The 14878-nt window shown below is 51.1% G+C and overlaps 4 protein-coding genes across 4 annotated transcripts; 2 read left to right on the top strand and 2 right to left on the bottom strand.

Annotated features, from left to right (window-relative positions):
- Nucleotides 1–4883: 4883 nt before the first annotated feature.
- Nucleotides 4884–9188, bottom strand: QC761_408630 (uncharacterized protein). The gene is made up of 7 exons (XM_062879138.1): nucleotides 7925–9188; nucleotides 7562–7868; nucleotides 6235–7509; nucleotides 6000–6170; nucleotides 5700–5930; nucleotides 4996–5634; nucleotides 4884–4923 (listed from the first exon to the last, which is right to left on the bottom strand). The coding sequence occupies exons 1-3, from the start codon at nucleotides 9022–9024 to the stop codon at nucleotides 7096–7098; spliced, it is 1821 nt and encodes a 606-aa protein (XP_062732362.1). The 5' UTR covers nucleotides 9025–9188; the 3' UTR covers nucleotides 4884–4923; nucleotides 4996–5634; nucleotides 5700–5930; nucleotides 6000–6170; nucleotides 6235–7095.
- Nucleotides 9189–9368: 180 nt separating this feature from the next.
- OPI3 (Phosphatidyl-N-methylethanolamine N-methyltransferase) lies at nucleotides 9369–10280 on the top strand (the record flags this gene model as incomplete). Its single annotated transcript, XM_062879139.1, has 3 exons — nucleotides 9369–9577; nucleotides 9640–9679; nucleotides 9746–10280. Exons 1-3 carry the CDS (start codon nucleotides 9511–9513, stop codon nucleotides 10278–10280), a joined length of 642 nt encoding a protein of 213 aa, XP_062732361.1. The 5' UTR covers nucleotides 9369–9510.
- Nucleotides 10281–11267: 987 nt separating this feature from the next.
- SMF3 (NRAMP-like transporter smf-3) lies at nucleotides 11268–14399 on the top strand (the record flags this gene model as incomplete). Its single annotated transcript, XM_062879140.1, has 2 exons — nucleotides 11268–11583; nucleotides 11639–14399. 2 exons carry the CDS (start codon nucleotides 11268–11270, stop codon nucleotides 13066–13068), a joined length of 1746 nt encoding a protein of 581 aa, XP_062732360.1. The 3' UTR covers nucleotides 13069–14399.
- On the bottom strand, nucleotides 13115–14806 carry QC761_408660 (uncharacterized protein). Its single transcript, XM_062879141.1, has 2 exons — nucleotides 14087–14806; nucleotides 13115–14024 (listed from the first exon to the last, which is right to left on the bottom strand). The coding sequence occupies exons 1-2, from the start codon at nucleotides 14151–14153 to the stop codon at nucleotides 13285–13287; spliced, it is 807 nt and encodes a 268-aa protein (XP_062732359.1). The 5' UTR covers nucleotides 14154–14806; the 3' UTR covers nucleotides 13115–13284.
- Nucleotides 14807–14878: the final 72 nt, after the last annotated feature.

Here is a 14878-nt window from a genome sequence, read left to right as displayed (position 1 = left end):
AAGGTGAGGTGGGCAGGTCCCCCTCGGAACTTGTGAAAGTGAGAATGGCGTCCGACGATAAGCGCTGCCCAAAGACACATTTTCAGTCTCTTCTTCTATGTCCCAGGTTTTCGTGGTCCTAGACTCCTTCGGCATCTCCTTGATTTTCTCGATAGTGACGACTTTGCTCGTAAGAGAAACTGAAGGTACCTTAGGCGGGCTGAAGCTGGGTTGCATCCATCTCTTATAGCTGCGCGGTAATGGTGGCCGTGGTGAACAGGGCTCGAGATGATCCATGCGATTGTCTGTTCTGGACATGTCGAGCAGACCGCACTTTTAGGATTGTGCGTACCTTACGGAGAGGGCAAAATAGAAGAAACAGGGGACTGTTGGCGGGTTGATGTAGTTATGAAATGCAAGGCCGGTGTAAGGTAGGTAGGCAATGTCGCACACTCATTCTACAATACAAATTTCGCAAAATGGAAAATACAACATGCTGGGTGCTGTTATCAAATGCTCTCTTGCTCTCAACTCCCAGACTCCTCCTCGAGCTCCTTTTTGAAAACAACCTGAAGCTCATGCCTCTATGCAGTTGATTCAGCGTGGTAGTTCAATTCTACATATTATGGTTAGGAAATATGCTCAATGAAAGTTTAATTGCTTATTAAATTGAGGCGATACGTACGTAGAAAATGATTTGGTGACACTTTTGGTGGCTTAATATCCGCAACTTCGCGTTGCCGCCGCTCCGAATAACCCAAATGGAAAATAATCTGATCATTCGTCACTAGCCTCTGATACTCGGCCCTCAACCGATAGTTTCTGATGATGTTGACTTACCAGAGGTCCGAATTCACTCCTGCTTATCCCAGAGGTCGTCCATCAGACATCGTCTGCGAATCACCCCAGTGTCCCAGTCCTTGATCCAACGGACGGGTCATCCGATGTGTAGCCAGTCGCGCGTGGAAAAACTGGGGAGAGTGACGGTAGAGCCATTAGGCTTATGAAGTGATGAAATCGTCATCATTAGTATCGCAAGGCGTCGCAGATTTCTTTCACACTCATCACGGTCACACTGGCAGCGGCGCAGGTGCGTGGGGTTGTCGGTAGTTAAGGCCATGTTGTGATGAAATCTGTATTTGTGTGTAGTCGAATTGGAGTTTTCTTTGCGTGGTTGGAGGTCTTGGTGACAGTCGCGAGGAAACGGACAGAAGGGGATAAGAGCTGCTCAAGAGCACTGCTGGACGGAGGGAATTGTGGGGACAGGAGCAAGCCCGCAGGACAAAATTCACTTGACATCGGACCCAAAATAGGATCCATTCCCTTGAATACCTATTTATATGCCTGTTGCGATAACAAGCAGTTCAGACTAGATACATTGGACGCAAGTTGAAACCAAAGCCAAGAACGCCGCCAAAACTAATATCAGGTGGCAGTGGTTTGTGGGTATCTTCAAAAGAGAGGTGATGTACTTGCTGTTCTGATGTTAAGTCGCTCTTCCTTTGATATTACTGTCAGTTTACTTCACAATCCGCTGCATCAATAGCTTGCTTACCTTGTGGTTATTGAACTTTGGTGGTAGTTTTGAAGGAATAGAGATATAAACTCTCGCTGGCAATAAGTTTGCTTTGCACTAACAAAACTTCGTCCGGGAGTCTCACAACTGAGATACAGGTACCTTCCCAAGTAAGAAGGATCTAGTATATTTGAGAAAGGAGCTCATAGACATATACCTATACCTCCCCATCCTATTTCTACCTGGAGTATGTTTCCCTGTGTCAACACATTGATAGAGGGTGCTCAAGATCTAATTTCATAGACCAGAGTTAAGACGTCACACGAATGCAGCAGACAGCCCCCCACCAAGGCTCAGACTTATTCTAGAAGTTAGCTTTAAGCCGCAAATATACCATGCATAATTGAAGGTCCGAGGACTTGTGCAACACATGCCTATCTGGATACTCAAGGCTACTATCAAGCAGCTTACCTCTATTGCAGTCATCCTTTTGTATATGTCCTTCTTCATTGTCAAAGTGACATCCTCGACGACTCTTGGTTTCTCAATGACCTTGTCTAGTAGGATCGCTCTATCAACTACGTCGATTCTCATGTCCAAGCAATCGGCCAGCTAAAACAAAAGCATCCAAGCTTACCGGTACCTTCACACCTTGTGAGAATCGTCTAACGACCTCCTGGGCCTGTCTCCCGGTCCTTGATCCACGGTATGGGGCGCGAGTGTCGATTCAACCTCGTCGTGTACCAGGGAGGAGAGAGGGTACAATGATTTTCGTCTTGCCTTGGCCCCTTGGATTTCCCATCTGGAGTCGAATACGACAATCTTCCTTCGACACGATTCAGTGTGAGAAGGGGATGAGATATGCGGTTTGGATCATGACCATAGAGTGACGTGGGGAGGTGCCGTGGGGTAAGGGAACGGCAATCGAACTTGGGACTGAGGCCAGAAACAGTTGTCAGGTTACATAGAGGTAAGCCAGGTAGGTATGGAGCACAATCGCCTCTATAACGAGCTGCTTCACTGTGTTAATATACCCCATTATTATGCGCGTAGATAGTATATAAGGTCAATAAGAACTGTAAGGACTAGACCTTTAGAGGTGCAGCAAAATAAAAAAAAAGGCGACGATATGCAAATTTTCAAATTGCTTGCTGGGATGAAAGAAAAGCCGTCGGGCTGCCCGTACTGTGAAACCTGGTTGCGTGGCCTTTAGATTTCGCGCCCTGCACCCATTTCTTTTGAAATCTAGTCTTTTGACCAGGCCGAAATCCCTGAGGCCACTTCGGCCAGCATTTGACCCAACGGAGTTCCCATTGCATGCCTTCCCAAGGCATTCAAGAGACTACTGAGGCTTTTTATTCAGGATCGTAATGTCCATCGGGGTAACCAGATTATATACATGCACATGCTGAAATTCAACATCCCCAAGTCACCCGACTCAAATTCGTCTCGTCTCGCTGCTCCGTTGGCCTCCAGCGTGGGTAGGCGCAGAAGATTTGTTGCTCCTTCCTTCCCGCACCTATTGAGCCCCGAGGTAGGTTCAGACGAAATAGTGATTTTTCTGGCGACGAGCTGTGAACGATATGTGCCATTGGACACCCTGTCCACAATGCTGGAATCTTTATGAAAAGGAAGAGAATGATAGTTGATGGCAACAATCCCATTGATAACGGCCGGATCTTAATGCTGACGAGGGCAATGACGAAGAGAGCTTGGATGATCACCTTGAAGTTCTTAAACTTCCTTCTAAAGAAACAAAAATTTATTTAAATCCTTCTCTTGGTTTAAAGAGTAATCTGACTCGAAATATTCTGCTTCCTTCCTCTTAACCTTTCGCTTAATAGACAAAACCCTGATCCCAATGATTTCAAAACATTCCTTCTATCACCCTCGCTGTCTCGTACAGTAACCTAACCCAACCATTAACGCCTTGGCACTCAGGGGAAATAAGGGGCAATGTCAACATTGACTTGGCACAGCCAACAGAAAACTTACAAGTGTTAAAAACAAACCCAAAATACGACATTCAGCGGGAATCGTGGCATCCCAGGTAGCACACCAAGCAGTAAAATGTGTCCAAATATCTGTAATCAATCCATGTTGGCCCTGCGACATGGGGTTGTAATGAGCTTGCCAGCGCCAATGACCTGATGACTGCCGACAACTTGCTGCAGGAGCTGCGTCCACAAGCTGCTGACTTCACTGTCCTCATCGAGACTTGCAACCAACTGCTATCCAAAATAAGATGTAAATGGGTGGATGGACTACCTCAAAGTAGTAGTGCACTACCTCGGCTTTCTGACCTTTGCCCAAGACTCCAGAGCAAGAACTAGGTTGTTGGGCAACGGCCTAGGAAAGTCGTTGCCGGCGAAAGTGAGGTCAGGAAAGCAAGAAATTGATCAACAAAATTGGTATTACAGAGTTGTTCTTAGTTAGAGTTCTGAGTGTAAAAGGTAAACAGGAAAACAGCCTTAAAGCAAACACCAGGTGTGGTGTCTGGTGAAAGGTGGGCCTTGCAGGTGCCCCCCACATAGGTAGGTACGTATGTCGTTCTTGTCACTGTGTCAACCAGCACTCTTGGTTATGATTCCAGTCGGCGGTGCGCATCAAGGATCTTGCCCTATTTCAAGTCAGTACGAAAGTGAACTCGCGCGACCAAAAAAGCTTCACGTACTAGGAGCTGCCAAGATATGACAGCAACTCGGACGTCGGAAAGGTTTCTCAGACTTTCCACGTAGACACTTTGCTTCATGCCCAGGGTAGGTATGGAAAGGCCAGGTAGGTGGTTCTGCGGCCCGCGCCTTGAATCTTGAACTCGGTGTCCAAGAATAGGTAGTTATGAGACCCAGACTGCTTAATGTCCATGGGTAGGCTGAAGCACAGAGAAAGCTCATCCAAATCTGGCATGGTTACCAGTATGTGTTTGTTCTTGGATGGGGTTTACGTGCCCGTAGCCGTGTTGGTTCCACTTTGTCCTTCCACGCTCAGTGCGACGGCACTGCGGAGGCTATAATTGCAGGTAGGTAGGTGTAGGTCAGGTTCGTGTTTCGGTTCCAAGTGGCGGGGCCTGACAGGTTGGGCATGATCACGTATGTGGCGGCCAGGTATGCCTTTGTGTAGGTAGGTAGGGTGAAGACAAAAGTAAAGTGTGCTCCAACGAGGCAAGTGAAATGAAATCAGGATAAGTATAAAAGAATCCGGAACTGAACAAGAATCTCATTATCCATCAGTCCCCAGGTCCGTGTCAGAGGAAGTCTTTTGGCCATCAGCTCCTCTGTCGGAAATGTGTCTCGATAAAACACGTAGTTGGTAAATTAGTTGCCACGACTCTGGAAAAGTTCCGCCAAAGGGTCCTGTTGAGCCTGGGAGCATATCCTGACAGAGTGCATCGTACAGCCTGTGTATCGGGCTCTTGTTACCGGTTCTTTCTTTGAAGGCAAGCGGCACTGCAACTAAGGGAAGGTAGATAGGAATAAATGAATGGGAAAGAAAAGCCTCCCCCGCATGTAATGGGCCCCAGACTCAACAAGAAATACAACTTCTTCCTGGTTCTTGGTAAGACGATGTCTTGCCGACCAGAGGTTGACCCATTCAACCAGGGGAACGACATCTCCCGATGGTTCTGTTTCAAGTAGTTACCTGACATCCTGAAGCAGATCTTGGTGCTGGGAAAAGTTGAACACTCGGTGCTTGGTGGAGGATATCCGCAGAGGTGGCATCGGTGGAAGCGGTTGGCTTGTATGGTAGGAAAGATAAGGTAAGACGGTATGGATGTTGGTGGTTACTGGAGACCGTCAGAGTGCGAATACCATTTGACATAGGGAAAAGGGGGTTCTACATAGGCACTGATGTGTGTTGATGGTGAAATAAGGTAAGTTGTGAAATCCCCGAGAAGCAAAAGTGGTGCCGTTGGGCTTGCCCAGTGACGAGATAGTCGTCATGAGAATTGCAAGTTGTCGGAGGTTTCTTTCGTAGTCATCACGACCGCGCTTGAAACGATACAGGTGTATGGTGTATGATTCAGAGACTGGAGGGAGGCTGGTCCTGGTAAAGGCTAAGTCTGCCAGATTCAGAGTCGTCGGAGTAGACACTCGTGCGGCATTATTCTGCAGTGGAGACGATCCTGTATAGCAAGACCTCTTCTGTTGGCGAGTAAGTAGGTGGAACAAAAATGAAGAAGATCAATATATACAGGTAGCCATACTTCGTTTGGTGCTAACTGTGGCGTCAAATACGCTGGTTGGTAGGTTGAACGCAGACAAAGGCGGCCTGAATTTTGCGGACGGAGCTGCAATTCTGAAGATGTCGAATGCGGTGTGCTTGTTTAGTTGGTAAGATGTCTGATAGCTCAAGCCAAGGACCAACAACGATGTGCACAGCGTTGCTCCGAAGGCGCATTCCATTAGCCAGTACGTATTCGTCCAGTCATCCCGCCCTAACCCATTATTAGCCCCCCAACCACCACAACTAACGCGCTCATCACAACTCTGCTAGAATCACATACTGGTACTCAAATGCAGAGCTGACGGGCTAGGTATATGGCCTTGGATTTGGATCGGTATTGTGGCTGCTAGGTGACGCCTCATCCTGAGCCTGCTGCACTGGATAAAGTCTAGCCGAGGTGAAGGATGATATGATAGCCTCCTGGCTCTCAGACCAACTCCATACCAGAGCTCTGACACATTCCAGGCAAGTTAGCAAAGTTTGTAGGTTAGTAACGCACCATTCGGTTTACACACCCTAATTGAACTCCTGTCCCTAGTTCCTCCTTGGCCTATTCTCCTTTGCTGATTGACGGATGCTCGGGGTCCAGTCGTGTAAGGTGAATTGTTGTTGGGTGGAAGGTGAGGTGAGGTGGCTAGGCAAGGTGAGGTGGGATCTGGTGGATGAGGTAGATGTCTGTGTTGTTGAGATGTGAATTTATCTAAAACTTCGAGCCAGCATAATCAATTGGTCGATAAATCGAGGGGATGAGAAGGGTATCTGATTTGGCCAACTCTGTTCAGGATGCAGTGGATGGATGGATTGAGCGGGGGCAGCTGGGGGATTATATGCTCTTTACCGGGGGCCCAGGCGGTGTCTGCTTTACGTCACCACTTCCTAACAAGCGTTGATTGATTGCTGGCAACAGGGTGAAAGCGTACGGTGTGCCATGAGAGTTTGGCATTGGAACTTGTTTGGTGGCAGCGTTTGTGGTGAGCTGCAATTGGCAGAATGATGGCGCTTTGATAGAAACCTCTTTGTCAGGTGGAAACTGAGCTGCTGGCTGGGAGAAACAGTAGTGAGTTTGGCGACACGGGACCACATAGCTCCTGACCAGGAGAGAAGCAGCTGCAAAGCGAGCTAGCTGATCTTTCAGTCCGCTGGCAAGACGTTGGGGAATCATAGACAAGCATGAAAGGATTGCTCAACCCGACGATATCCAACAATGTTCCAATAGTTACATACCCAACAAACGAAGAACGCCCCAACGCCCCTCAGTTCAGCTTCGCCAAACTGACCAAACGCACAACATCCAAAGCCAGCACGGTGACAAAACAGAAATTACCTCCCCAAATCCCTTTTACACAGAATTTACAACAAATATCCTCGACCAACACTCACCACTCCTCCCAAACCGCATCCGGCAACACAGTTCTCATAATGCCCCAGTGCCCCATGGCACTGCTTTCATGCCACTTGACCAATCTCTCGGTATCATTCGCCCTCAACACTCCCTCAGCCTCTCCCTCAGCCTTGACAAAGTCCTCCTCTTTGACTTCATGCTGAGGATACAAGAACGCTTGTCTCGACGGGCTGTTTAGCAGGTCTCTGTTGTTAGGATGCCTGAACTTGACTTCTCCAGAAGGATCCTTGGTGCAGAACATGACCATGTTGGTGAAGTCCCTCTGGTTCTTGGTGAAATCCTCCATGTCGCGCGGGTGCTCACGGAAGGCACGGCAAGCGGGGAAGACAGAGCGGATAGTGTTGGTGACGATGCGGGGTGGGGGGAGGGCGAAGTCTCCGGCGTAGTTCTGCCATGGTGTTAGCAAGTTAGCAAGAGTAAAATAAGAATGTGTTACGTACGATGGCAATGACTCCGTTTGGCTTGAGCAGCGCGTTCAGGTTCTGGAGGAACTCGAGAGTAAAGAGGGGAATGGGTTCAGCGCCACCGGTGAAGACGTCATGGACGATGTAATCGAAGCGCTGCCCTTTTTCGTCAGCTGCCAGACGGGAGGTGTAAGTGACCGCATCCTCAATGACAGCGGTATGGTTCTTGGGGAGCTGGAAATATTCGAGGGCAAATTCGTGCACCACAGGATCGATTTCGACGACAGTGGTGTCGATGCCATGTGCCACAAGAGCAGCGGGGGTGGTGCCGATGCCGAGACCGCTGATGAATGTTAGCTTTCCACCGTCCATGGAGCCACAGACAGCAACATCACTTACATGACGAGAGCTTTCGCCTCATGATCCTTGATCTTCTGAGGGGTCTTGACCAATCTCACTGCCTCGAGCATGGCAAAAACACCATAAATAGGCTCAGCAACCTGGTTGCCCTTGAACTGTCCCTGGTTCAAGAACTTGACCCACTCACCACCCAACAAAGAGTGATCACATCTCATGACCCTGTATCCCTCCTTCGGGCTGTCCACAACCGAGACGTATCCCGTCAAGCTCTCCTTCCTGTCCAAAACCACATAACCAACGCTTTCCAAACCCTTGTTCAAGTTAGCAAGCGCATTTCCAGTAGGAAGATGTGTGTTCAGCAGCGCAGTATGCAAAAGGGCTGGCAAAGCAAAAACCAGCAACTTTGATGGCGCCAAAGCCGCATAGCTTCCGGCCAATGCCAGCTCCATGCCCACTCTTGTGTTTAACACTGACTGTCCAATATGCTCCTCGGCCAACCCGCCCAGAATCTTTTCTGAAAGCTTGTAAAACCCATAACTGCCCAGTCCTGGCAAGGCGTCCCGAATCCAACTTGGCAAGAACCCGGGCAAATCTGCACCCTCGAGGTAGGTAGCCACACAAGCCGCACTGATTGTCACCAGTGGTAATAGCGTCAGTCCCTCCGTGATCAAAGGTCCCCAGTGTGCCGTCAGTGTTGAGCTGACCTTCCCCAAGAAGAACTGGACGATGGGGACATAAACGGCCAGCAGGGACAATAGCTTCTCGGGCTTGAACGGCAAGACCCGGTTGAGAGTGAGGTTAGTTGACCAACCAGCGAAACACCCGGCCATGATAAGCTTGGAGTGCCATTTTGATGATGGAATGGAGCCGTAAGTTGGGGAGAGATTGAGCTGAGAGACGGTGGAGTACAACGCAATGAGGGAGAGCAAGGCGGCTGATTTGAGATAGATGATGGATTGCTCTGTCAAGTAATGCAAGGTTGTCTCAGACTGTGCTTTTTGAGCGAGAGACTCGAGTTCCTTCTCGAAAGATTCGGGGGTGAAGGAACTGTTGGGGTCGATATGGGGGATGGCTTTTGCGGGGGAGGACCCCGAAGCTGAGGAGGACCCTGGGGTGGGTTTACGTTGTTTAGGCGCCATGGCTTGTGGTCATCAAGGTCTCATCGAAGCACGACAGTAAACAAAGACAAGACGAGAAAAAAGAACGAGTGAGGTTATTCCATGATGTTCAATCGATGAGTGAAGCGCAATCTGGTCTCATTATGTCCAAGACTTGGAATGATTGGCTGGTGGTTGGTTTTGAGATGCGACATCAAGGAGCTCTTGGTCCCGCCGCGCCAGGTTGGGAACAGCGGGGTCGGACCGCTGTAGCTACCCCTGTCATTTGGGCGTTTGCCTGCCGCGGGGAAGAGTGTGGGGGGGACGATGACGCTTTGAGAAGTTTTTGTGGAGCAAACAGCATCACACAATTTTTAACGGGGACAGCCCGGTTAGCTTCTTTCTGCCCGTGTCCATCCACATCCACCTGTGATCTGTGCCGCTCGTGATCACAAGCTTCTTTTTACTTGTTCTTTTCCCTCTGCAAATTCCATCTTGTTGAGAATACCACTGCCAGATCTGCCCATCATGTCTATCCCTCAGCTTCTCACCGAGTTCGTCAACTACGTTGACTTCAACCAGCGCAGCTTCTTCAGTATGTTCATGCGCTTGTGCCAAATAGCTATGCCGGACAATCATCTCTGACCGCTGCGATAGTCTCTGCTGCTGCCATTGCCTTCAACCCTACCTTCTGGAAGTGAGCTCTCTCCTCCCTTTGGATCCAACGCCATCCGACTGCTGCTAACAGCTCAACTCCGAACAGCATCGTTGCCCGCAAGGAGTACCGTGACCACTTCATCACTCGTGCCTTTGGCAGCGCCCAAAAAGGATGCTACGCTCTCGCCGCCACCATCTTCTCTCTCGGCCTCGTCCGCGACTTCCTCTACGAGCGTGCCCTCCGTGACCAGCCATCGCACCCCGCCCTCGAGGGCGAGAATGTCACCTACGCTGCCTACGCTCTCTTGGCTCTTGGAAACATCTTGGTAATCTCTTCGACATGGCAGCTTGGCATCACTGGCACCTTCCTGGGTGACTACTTTGGCATCCTGATGGACAAGATGGTCACCGGTTTCCCCTTCAACATCACCAGCGCCCCCATGTACTACGGTTCCACCATGAGTTTCCTCGGCAGCGCTCTGCTCTACGGAAAGCCCGCCGGTATCCTTCTGACTCTCCACGTCCTCATCGTCTACATTATCGCCATCCAGTTCGAGAACCCCTTCACCTCCGGTATCTATGCCAAGCGCGAGCGCGAGAGGGCCAAGGCCGGTGGCTACGAGGAGAAGAAGGAGCTCTAAGCTTGCTGCTGCCACGGCGGAAGCAGCCCAGGTGTACTAGACGCGGGAGAAGCGCTGGGCTTCGGAACAGATCCGACAGCCGGCAGGGCACGCCGTCTGCATTCTCGACGCTTTTGATGACGCATTTTGCAGACGGCCCTTGCGGCCCAGCGAGCAGGAATTATTTAATGCCAGGTTATTTGGCAGAAATGATATGGATAAGGGATCTCTCCCCTCAACGATGGTGGTTGTGGTGCAGGAGCACCCGACAGAGGACCGGCCATTCCGAGGGTTACTTACCTACGAGGAGGGCCGGCCCGATGTCGCTGGTCATCAACTGGCCCAACGAAACCAAACCAGACAAGTTAGATATTCAGATAGATTGAACATGATCTATTTGCCCATATCTTTTTTGTCTCAACCATTCTATGCCGGTAAATGTCCGACATATGCAGGGCCTCGGACACAGCAGCATCACAGGACACAAGGTTTGCGCTACACGGACCCTGTTGACGACACTGCAGTTGGACATGTTTGCTAAATCGTTAGCTTTGGGGCATGACGGCATCATTTTGGAGGCTTCCCCAGGTGACAATTTTGTTTCTTGATCCCCATCTGGTGGCTGTGGCTGACTGTTGGAGGCTTGACTTTCGTCTTCTAGCTCCGAATCCGGAAGTGTGATGAGCGAGAGCCGCATGTTGCACACCTATCCGAGTGTACTCAGTCGTCCCTTCTCTGTTTGGGGAAAATAGCGAGGGGGTTGAGTGGCTCGGGGAAAACTCCGCGGTTGGGTGAGCGGGTGTCCGCCTTGCTCTTGATTTTCGTCCCTTCTCGTGATCTTTTTGACTGGAACATCAGGAAGGTGCGCTTTTTGTCTGCTGCCTTTGACGCTGTACAATCGTCGACTGCGACATCGCGAACGCCGACGACGAACTTGGACGATAGTAGCTGCCATCACGAACCATCATCCCACGACAGCAATCTCGCACAGAACAGAGATAGGCCACAATGGCCACCGCCGCCGTTCCCGATGACCCCGGAGGCGGAAGCCCGGCTGTCTCTACCCCAGTCATCAGCACCGCAGACGACCCTACCCCCAATAACACCAGCAAAACGACCCTCCCCAACCCCGAAGGCGACGCCCTACCCCTAATCCGCTCCCTCCACCAGCGCCTTTGCACCGCGCCCCCGCCATCCCTCTCACCACCAACAACAATAACAACAACCTCCTCCTCTTTCAAGTCCAAAATGTCCAACCTCAAAAAAGCGGTTGTTACCTTTGCAAAGTTTGTCGGCCCAGGGTTCATGGTTGCTGTTGCTTATAGTAAGCCCCGTCCCCCTTTCCGTTTCATCAGCATGTTAACAACCCCGGAATGTAGTCGACCCAGGCAACTACGCAACCGACATCGCAGCCGGCTCCTCCTACCAGTTCAAGCTCCTCTTCATCGTCTTGCTCAGCAACATCTTTGCCATATTCCTCCAAGCCCTCTCCATCAAACTCGGCACCGTCTCCGGCCTCAACCTAGCCGAGGCCTGCCGGGCCTTTTTGCCGTGGTGGTTAAACATACCCCTCTACCTCCTCGCCGAAGGCGCAATCATTGCCACCGACATCGCCGAGGTTATCGGGACAGCTATAGCGATCAATTTATTGATTCCGCAGATTCCCCTCGTGGCGGGGTGTGCGCTTAGCATAACAGAGGTGTTGCTTATACTGATTTGGTACGCACCGGAAAAGGGGATGAGGGGGCTGAGAACGTTTGAGTATTTCGTCGTGGGGTTGGTGGTGGCGGTGGTGGTGTGTTTTTGTTTGCAGTTGGGAATGGTCAAGGGGGTGGAGGTGGGGGAGGTGTTCAGGGGGTATGTACCGTCAAGGGAGCTGGTGGAGAGGAGGGCGATGTATCAGGCTTGTGGGATCTTGGGGGCGACGGTGATGCCGCATAGTTTGTATTTGGGGAGTGGGGTTGTGCAGGCTAGGTTGTGGGAGTTTGACAAGAGGATGGGGTTGGTGCCGGCAACGAGGGAGGGGGAAAGGGAAGAGGAGGATGGGTTGAAGGGGTATATACCCAGCCTTGAGGCGATTCGACACTCGATGAAGTACTCTGTTGCGGAGCTGGCGCTGGCACTGTTTAGTTTTGCGCTTTTTGTGAATAGCGCTATTTTGATTGTGGCTGGGGCGGCGTTGTATGGGGAGGCGGTGGATGCGGATTTGTTTGGGATACATGATTTGTTGTCTAGGAGCATCGCGCCGGTGGCGGGGACGGTTTTTGCGTTGGCATTGTTGTTTTCGGGGGTGAGTGCCGGGATCGTTTGTACTATAGCTGGGCAGATGGTTAGCGAGGGGGCGTTGAGGTGGAGGATGAGGCCTTGGTTGAGGAGGTTGGTGACGAGGGGGATTAGTGTTGTGCCTAGTATTGTCATCGCGGCGGCGGTGGGGAGGGAGGGGTTGGATGCTGCGTTGAATGGGAGCCAGGTGGCGCTGAGTGTGGTTTTGCCTTTTATTACGGCGCCGTTGATTTATTTTACGGGGAGGGATAGGTATATGATGGTCAGGCCGGGGATGGCGAGGTTTGGGGGGCATTTTGGGGGGGAGGGGGGGGAGGTTGCTGGGGAGGTGGAGGAGGAGGAGGAGGAGGGAGTTAAGGGCCGGCTGAGGAGGTTCTTGAGGAGGGGAGGTGGGCAGAGGGAGGGGGGGGTGGTGAGGATGGGGAATAGTTGGTGGATCACGGGGTTTGGGGTGTTGGTTTGGTTGATTATTACGGTGATGAATGTGGCGAATTTGGTGTTGCTTGGGAAGGATGATGGGGAATAGATCGGGGGTTAGAGGGGTTTAGACGTGGTCACTTTTGACGGAGGGATGCATTTGAGAGGTCTATCATTGGGTGGGTTGTTTGAATGTTGTTTATTCACGCTTCATCGTGTTGGCATACAAGGATACCGGAAGCTCAGGAGTTCCTTCTCTTTTTCATCATCAAATACTTCCTTGACTCATAAACAAGCATAAAACTTTTCCATTTTTCACCACAGCTCAGTTATCATCCTGCTTCTTCTTCTCTGGAGCCAAGTTTTTCACCGCTGCGAGCTCAGCATACTCCTTTGCGTCTTGGTTCACCTCTTTCCTCCACTCCACCAACGTCTTTGGCACCTTCTCTGCCAGATTATACTCTGCCACCTTTGGCTCCCCAAGCACAGTGTACACCGGGACCGTCCCAACCCACACCTTCTCTCTCACCTCCTCATTCTCCAAATCACCCTTGTCATCTTTCGGCGGCCCGGTCCTCACCTTGGCGCTGCCGGTATCAATCTTGACTTTCATCACCGCCGTGGCAGCCATCTCGCCGACCGTCGGCGGTGTCCGGGCCTCGTTCCACCGGTTTGGAACCACCTTATTCGTGATGAGCTCCATTGCGTAAAGCTTTTCTGCCGGGTCTGTCACGACGGTGGCGTGTCCGAACAGGACGGCGGAGCGGAAGTTGTACCCGTGGGAGAAGGGGGTGAGGGAGAGGAGGAGGCCGTCGACTGTGGAGGCGGAGACGGTGATGGGGAGGCCCGAGGGTGTGCGGGTGAGGTTGGTGAGGCGGGCCGAGATGTAGCCGTGGATGTAGAGGTCTAGGACGTCGCCTAGGTCGGCTGAGGGGCGGTCGAAGGAGCCCATTTGGCCGATCATGGGGATTGTGGCTGGGTAGGGGGTGTTGGGGGTGTTGAAGGAGATGTGGAGGAGGGGGGTGGAGTTGATTATGGAGTGGATTGTTCGGAGGGAGTATTCAGCTGGGGGGATGGTTAGTTTGTTGGTGTTGGTTGGAGGGAAAAAAAAAAAAAGGGGAACTGACCTAGGTGATTGTAGCGCTTCACGGTGTTATGAGCTTCTTTTGGGTATTCGAGGTCTTGACGAGGCATGTCGGCGGTAGTGTGAGGGACCTTGAGGGAGACAAGGGGTTGTGAGATGATTGGGATGGGTATAAACAGGCTCGTGAGTAGGAGAGGATGACGAGAGTCTTATACGTGATCCTAATGCTTATGAGACAGACGTGTGGTTACAATGAGTCACGGAATACAGTCATTTATCCCCGTCGGTGTTGGTGATGTGTAGATGTGATACGAGATTTGTTGGTCTGATGCCAACTCGGTTACCTCGAGACTAACACGGACGGTTAGCATCACCGAGACAGGTAAATACTAAGCAAATGACACAGTGGCTCAAGATGTATTTGTTGTGGGTATCTATTTTATCTTCAAGCATGAGATAACATCATTCATAGAGATGTAGGAACTGGAAATGGCGATAAAATGATTGGTCCCGGATGCGAACCCCTCCTCGGGAGCCATCGGCTGCTCCGTGGACCGCTGCTTTCCGAGAACACGGCGTTGAGATGCCGATGGGGCTGGCCTACATATCGGTACGCCTTTCTGATGACTGCGGGGTGGTGGTGGGATATGTGGCCAGAATTGAGCCTTTGTCATGACTTTGCCGTCGGCATACAGGTCATCGGATTGGCCTACCGGTCCGGGCCGTTGGATCGTCGACATAATGAGACTCGGGATGAAATAGGCCTTGTAGTTTACTCGGGTCACCTCCTTTTACGAAGTAGGTATTCCAGATAGCTACGACTTGGAGCCTCAAC

This window comes from Podospora bellae-mahoneyi, chromosome 4 (genome assembly GCF_035222275.1).
Source record: "Podospora bellae-mahoneyi strain CBS 112042 chromosome 4, whole genome shotgun sequence".
NCBI classification, from domain to species: domain Eukaryota; kingdom Fungi; phylum Ascomycota; class Sordariomycetes; order Sordariales; family Podosporaceae; genus Podospora; species Podospora bellae-mahoneyi.
The sequence above is the reverse complement of the archived record's forward strand: the minus strand, read 5'-3'. Positions and strand labels throughout refer to the sequence as shown.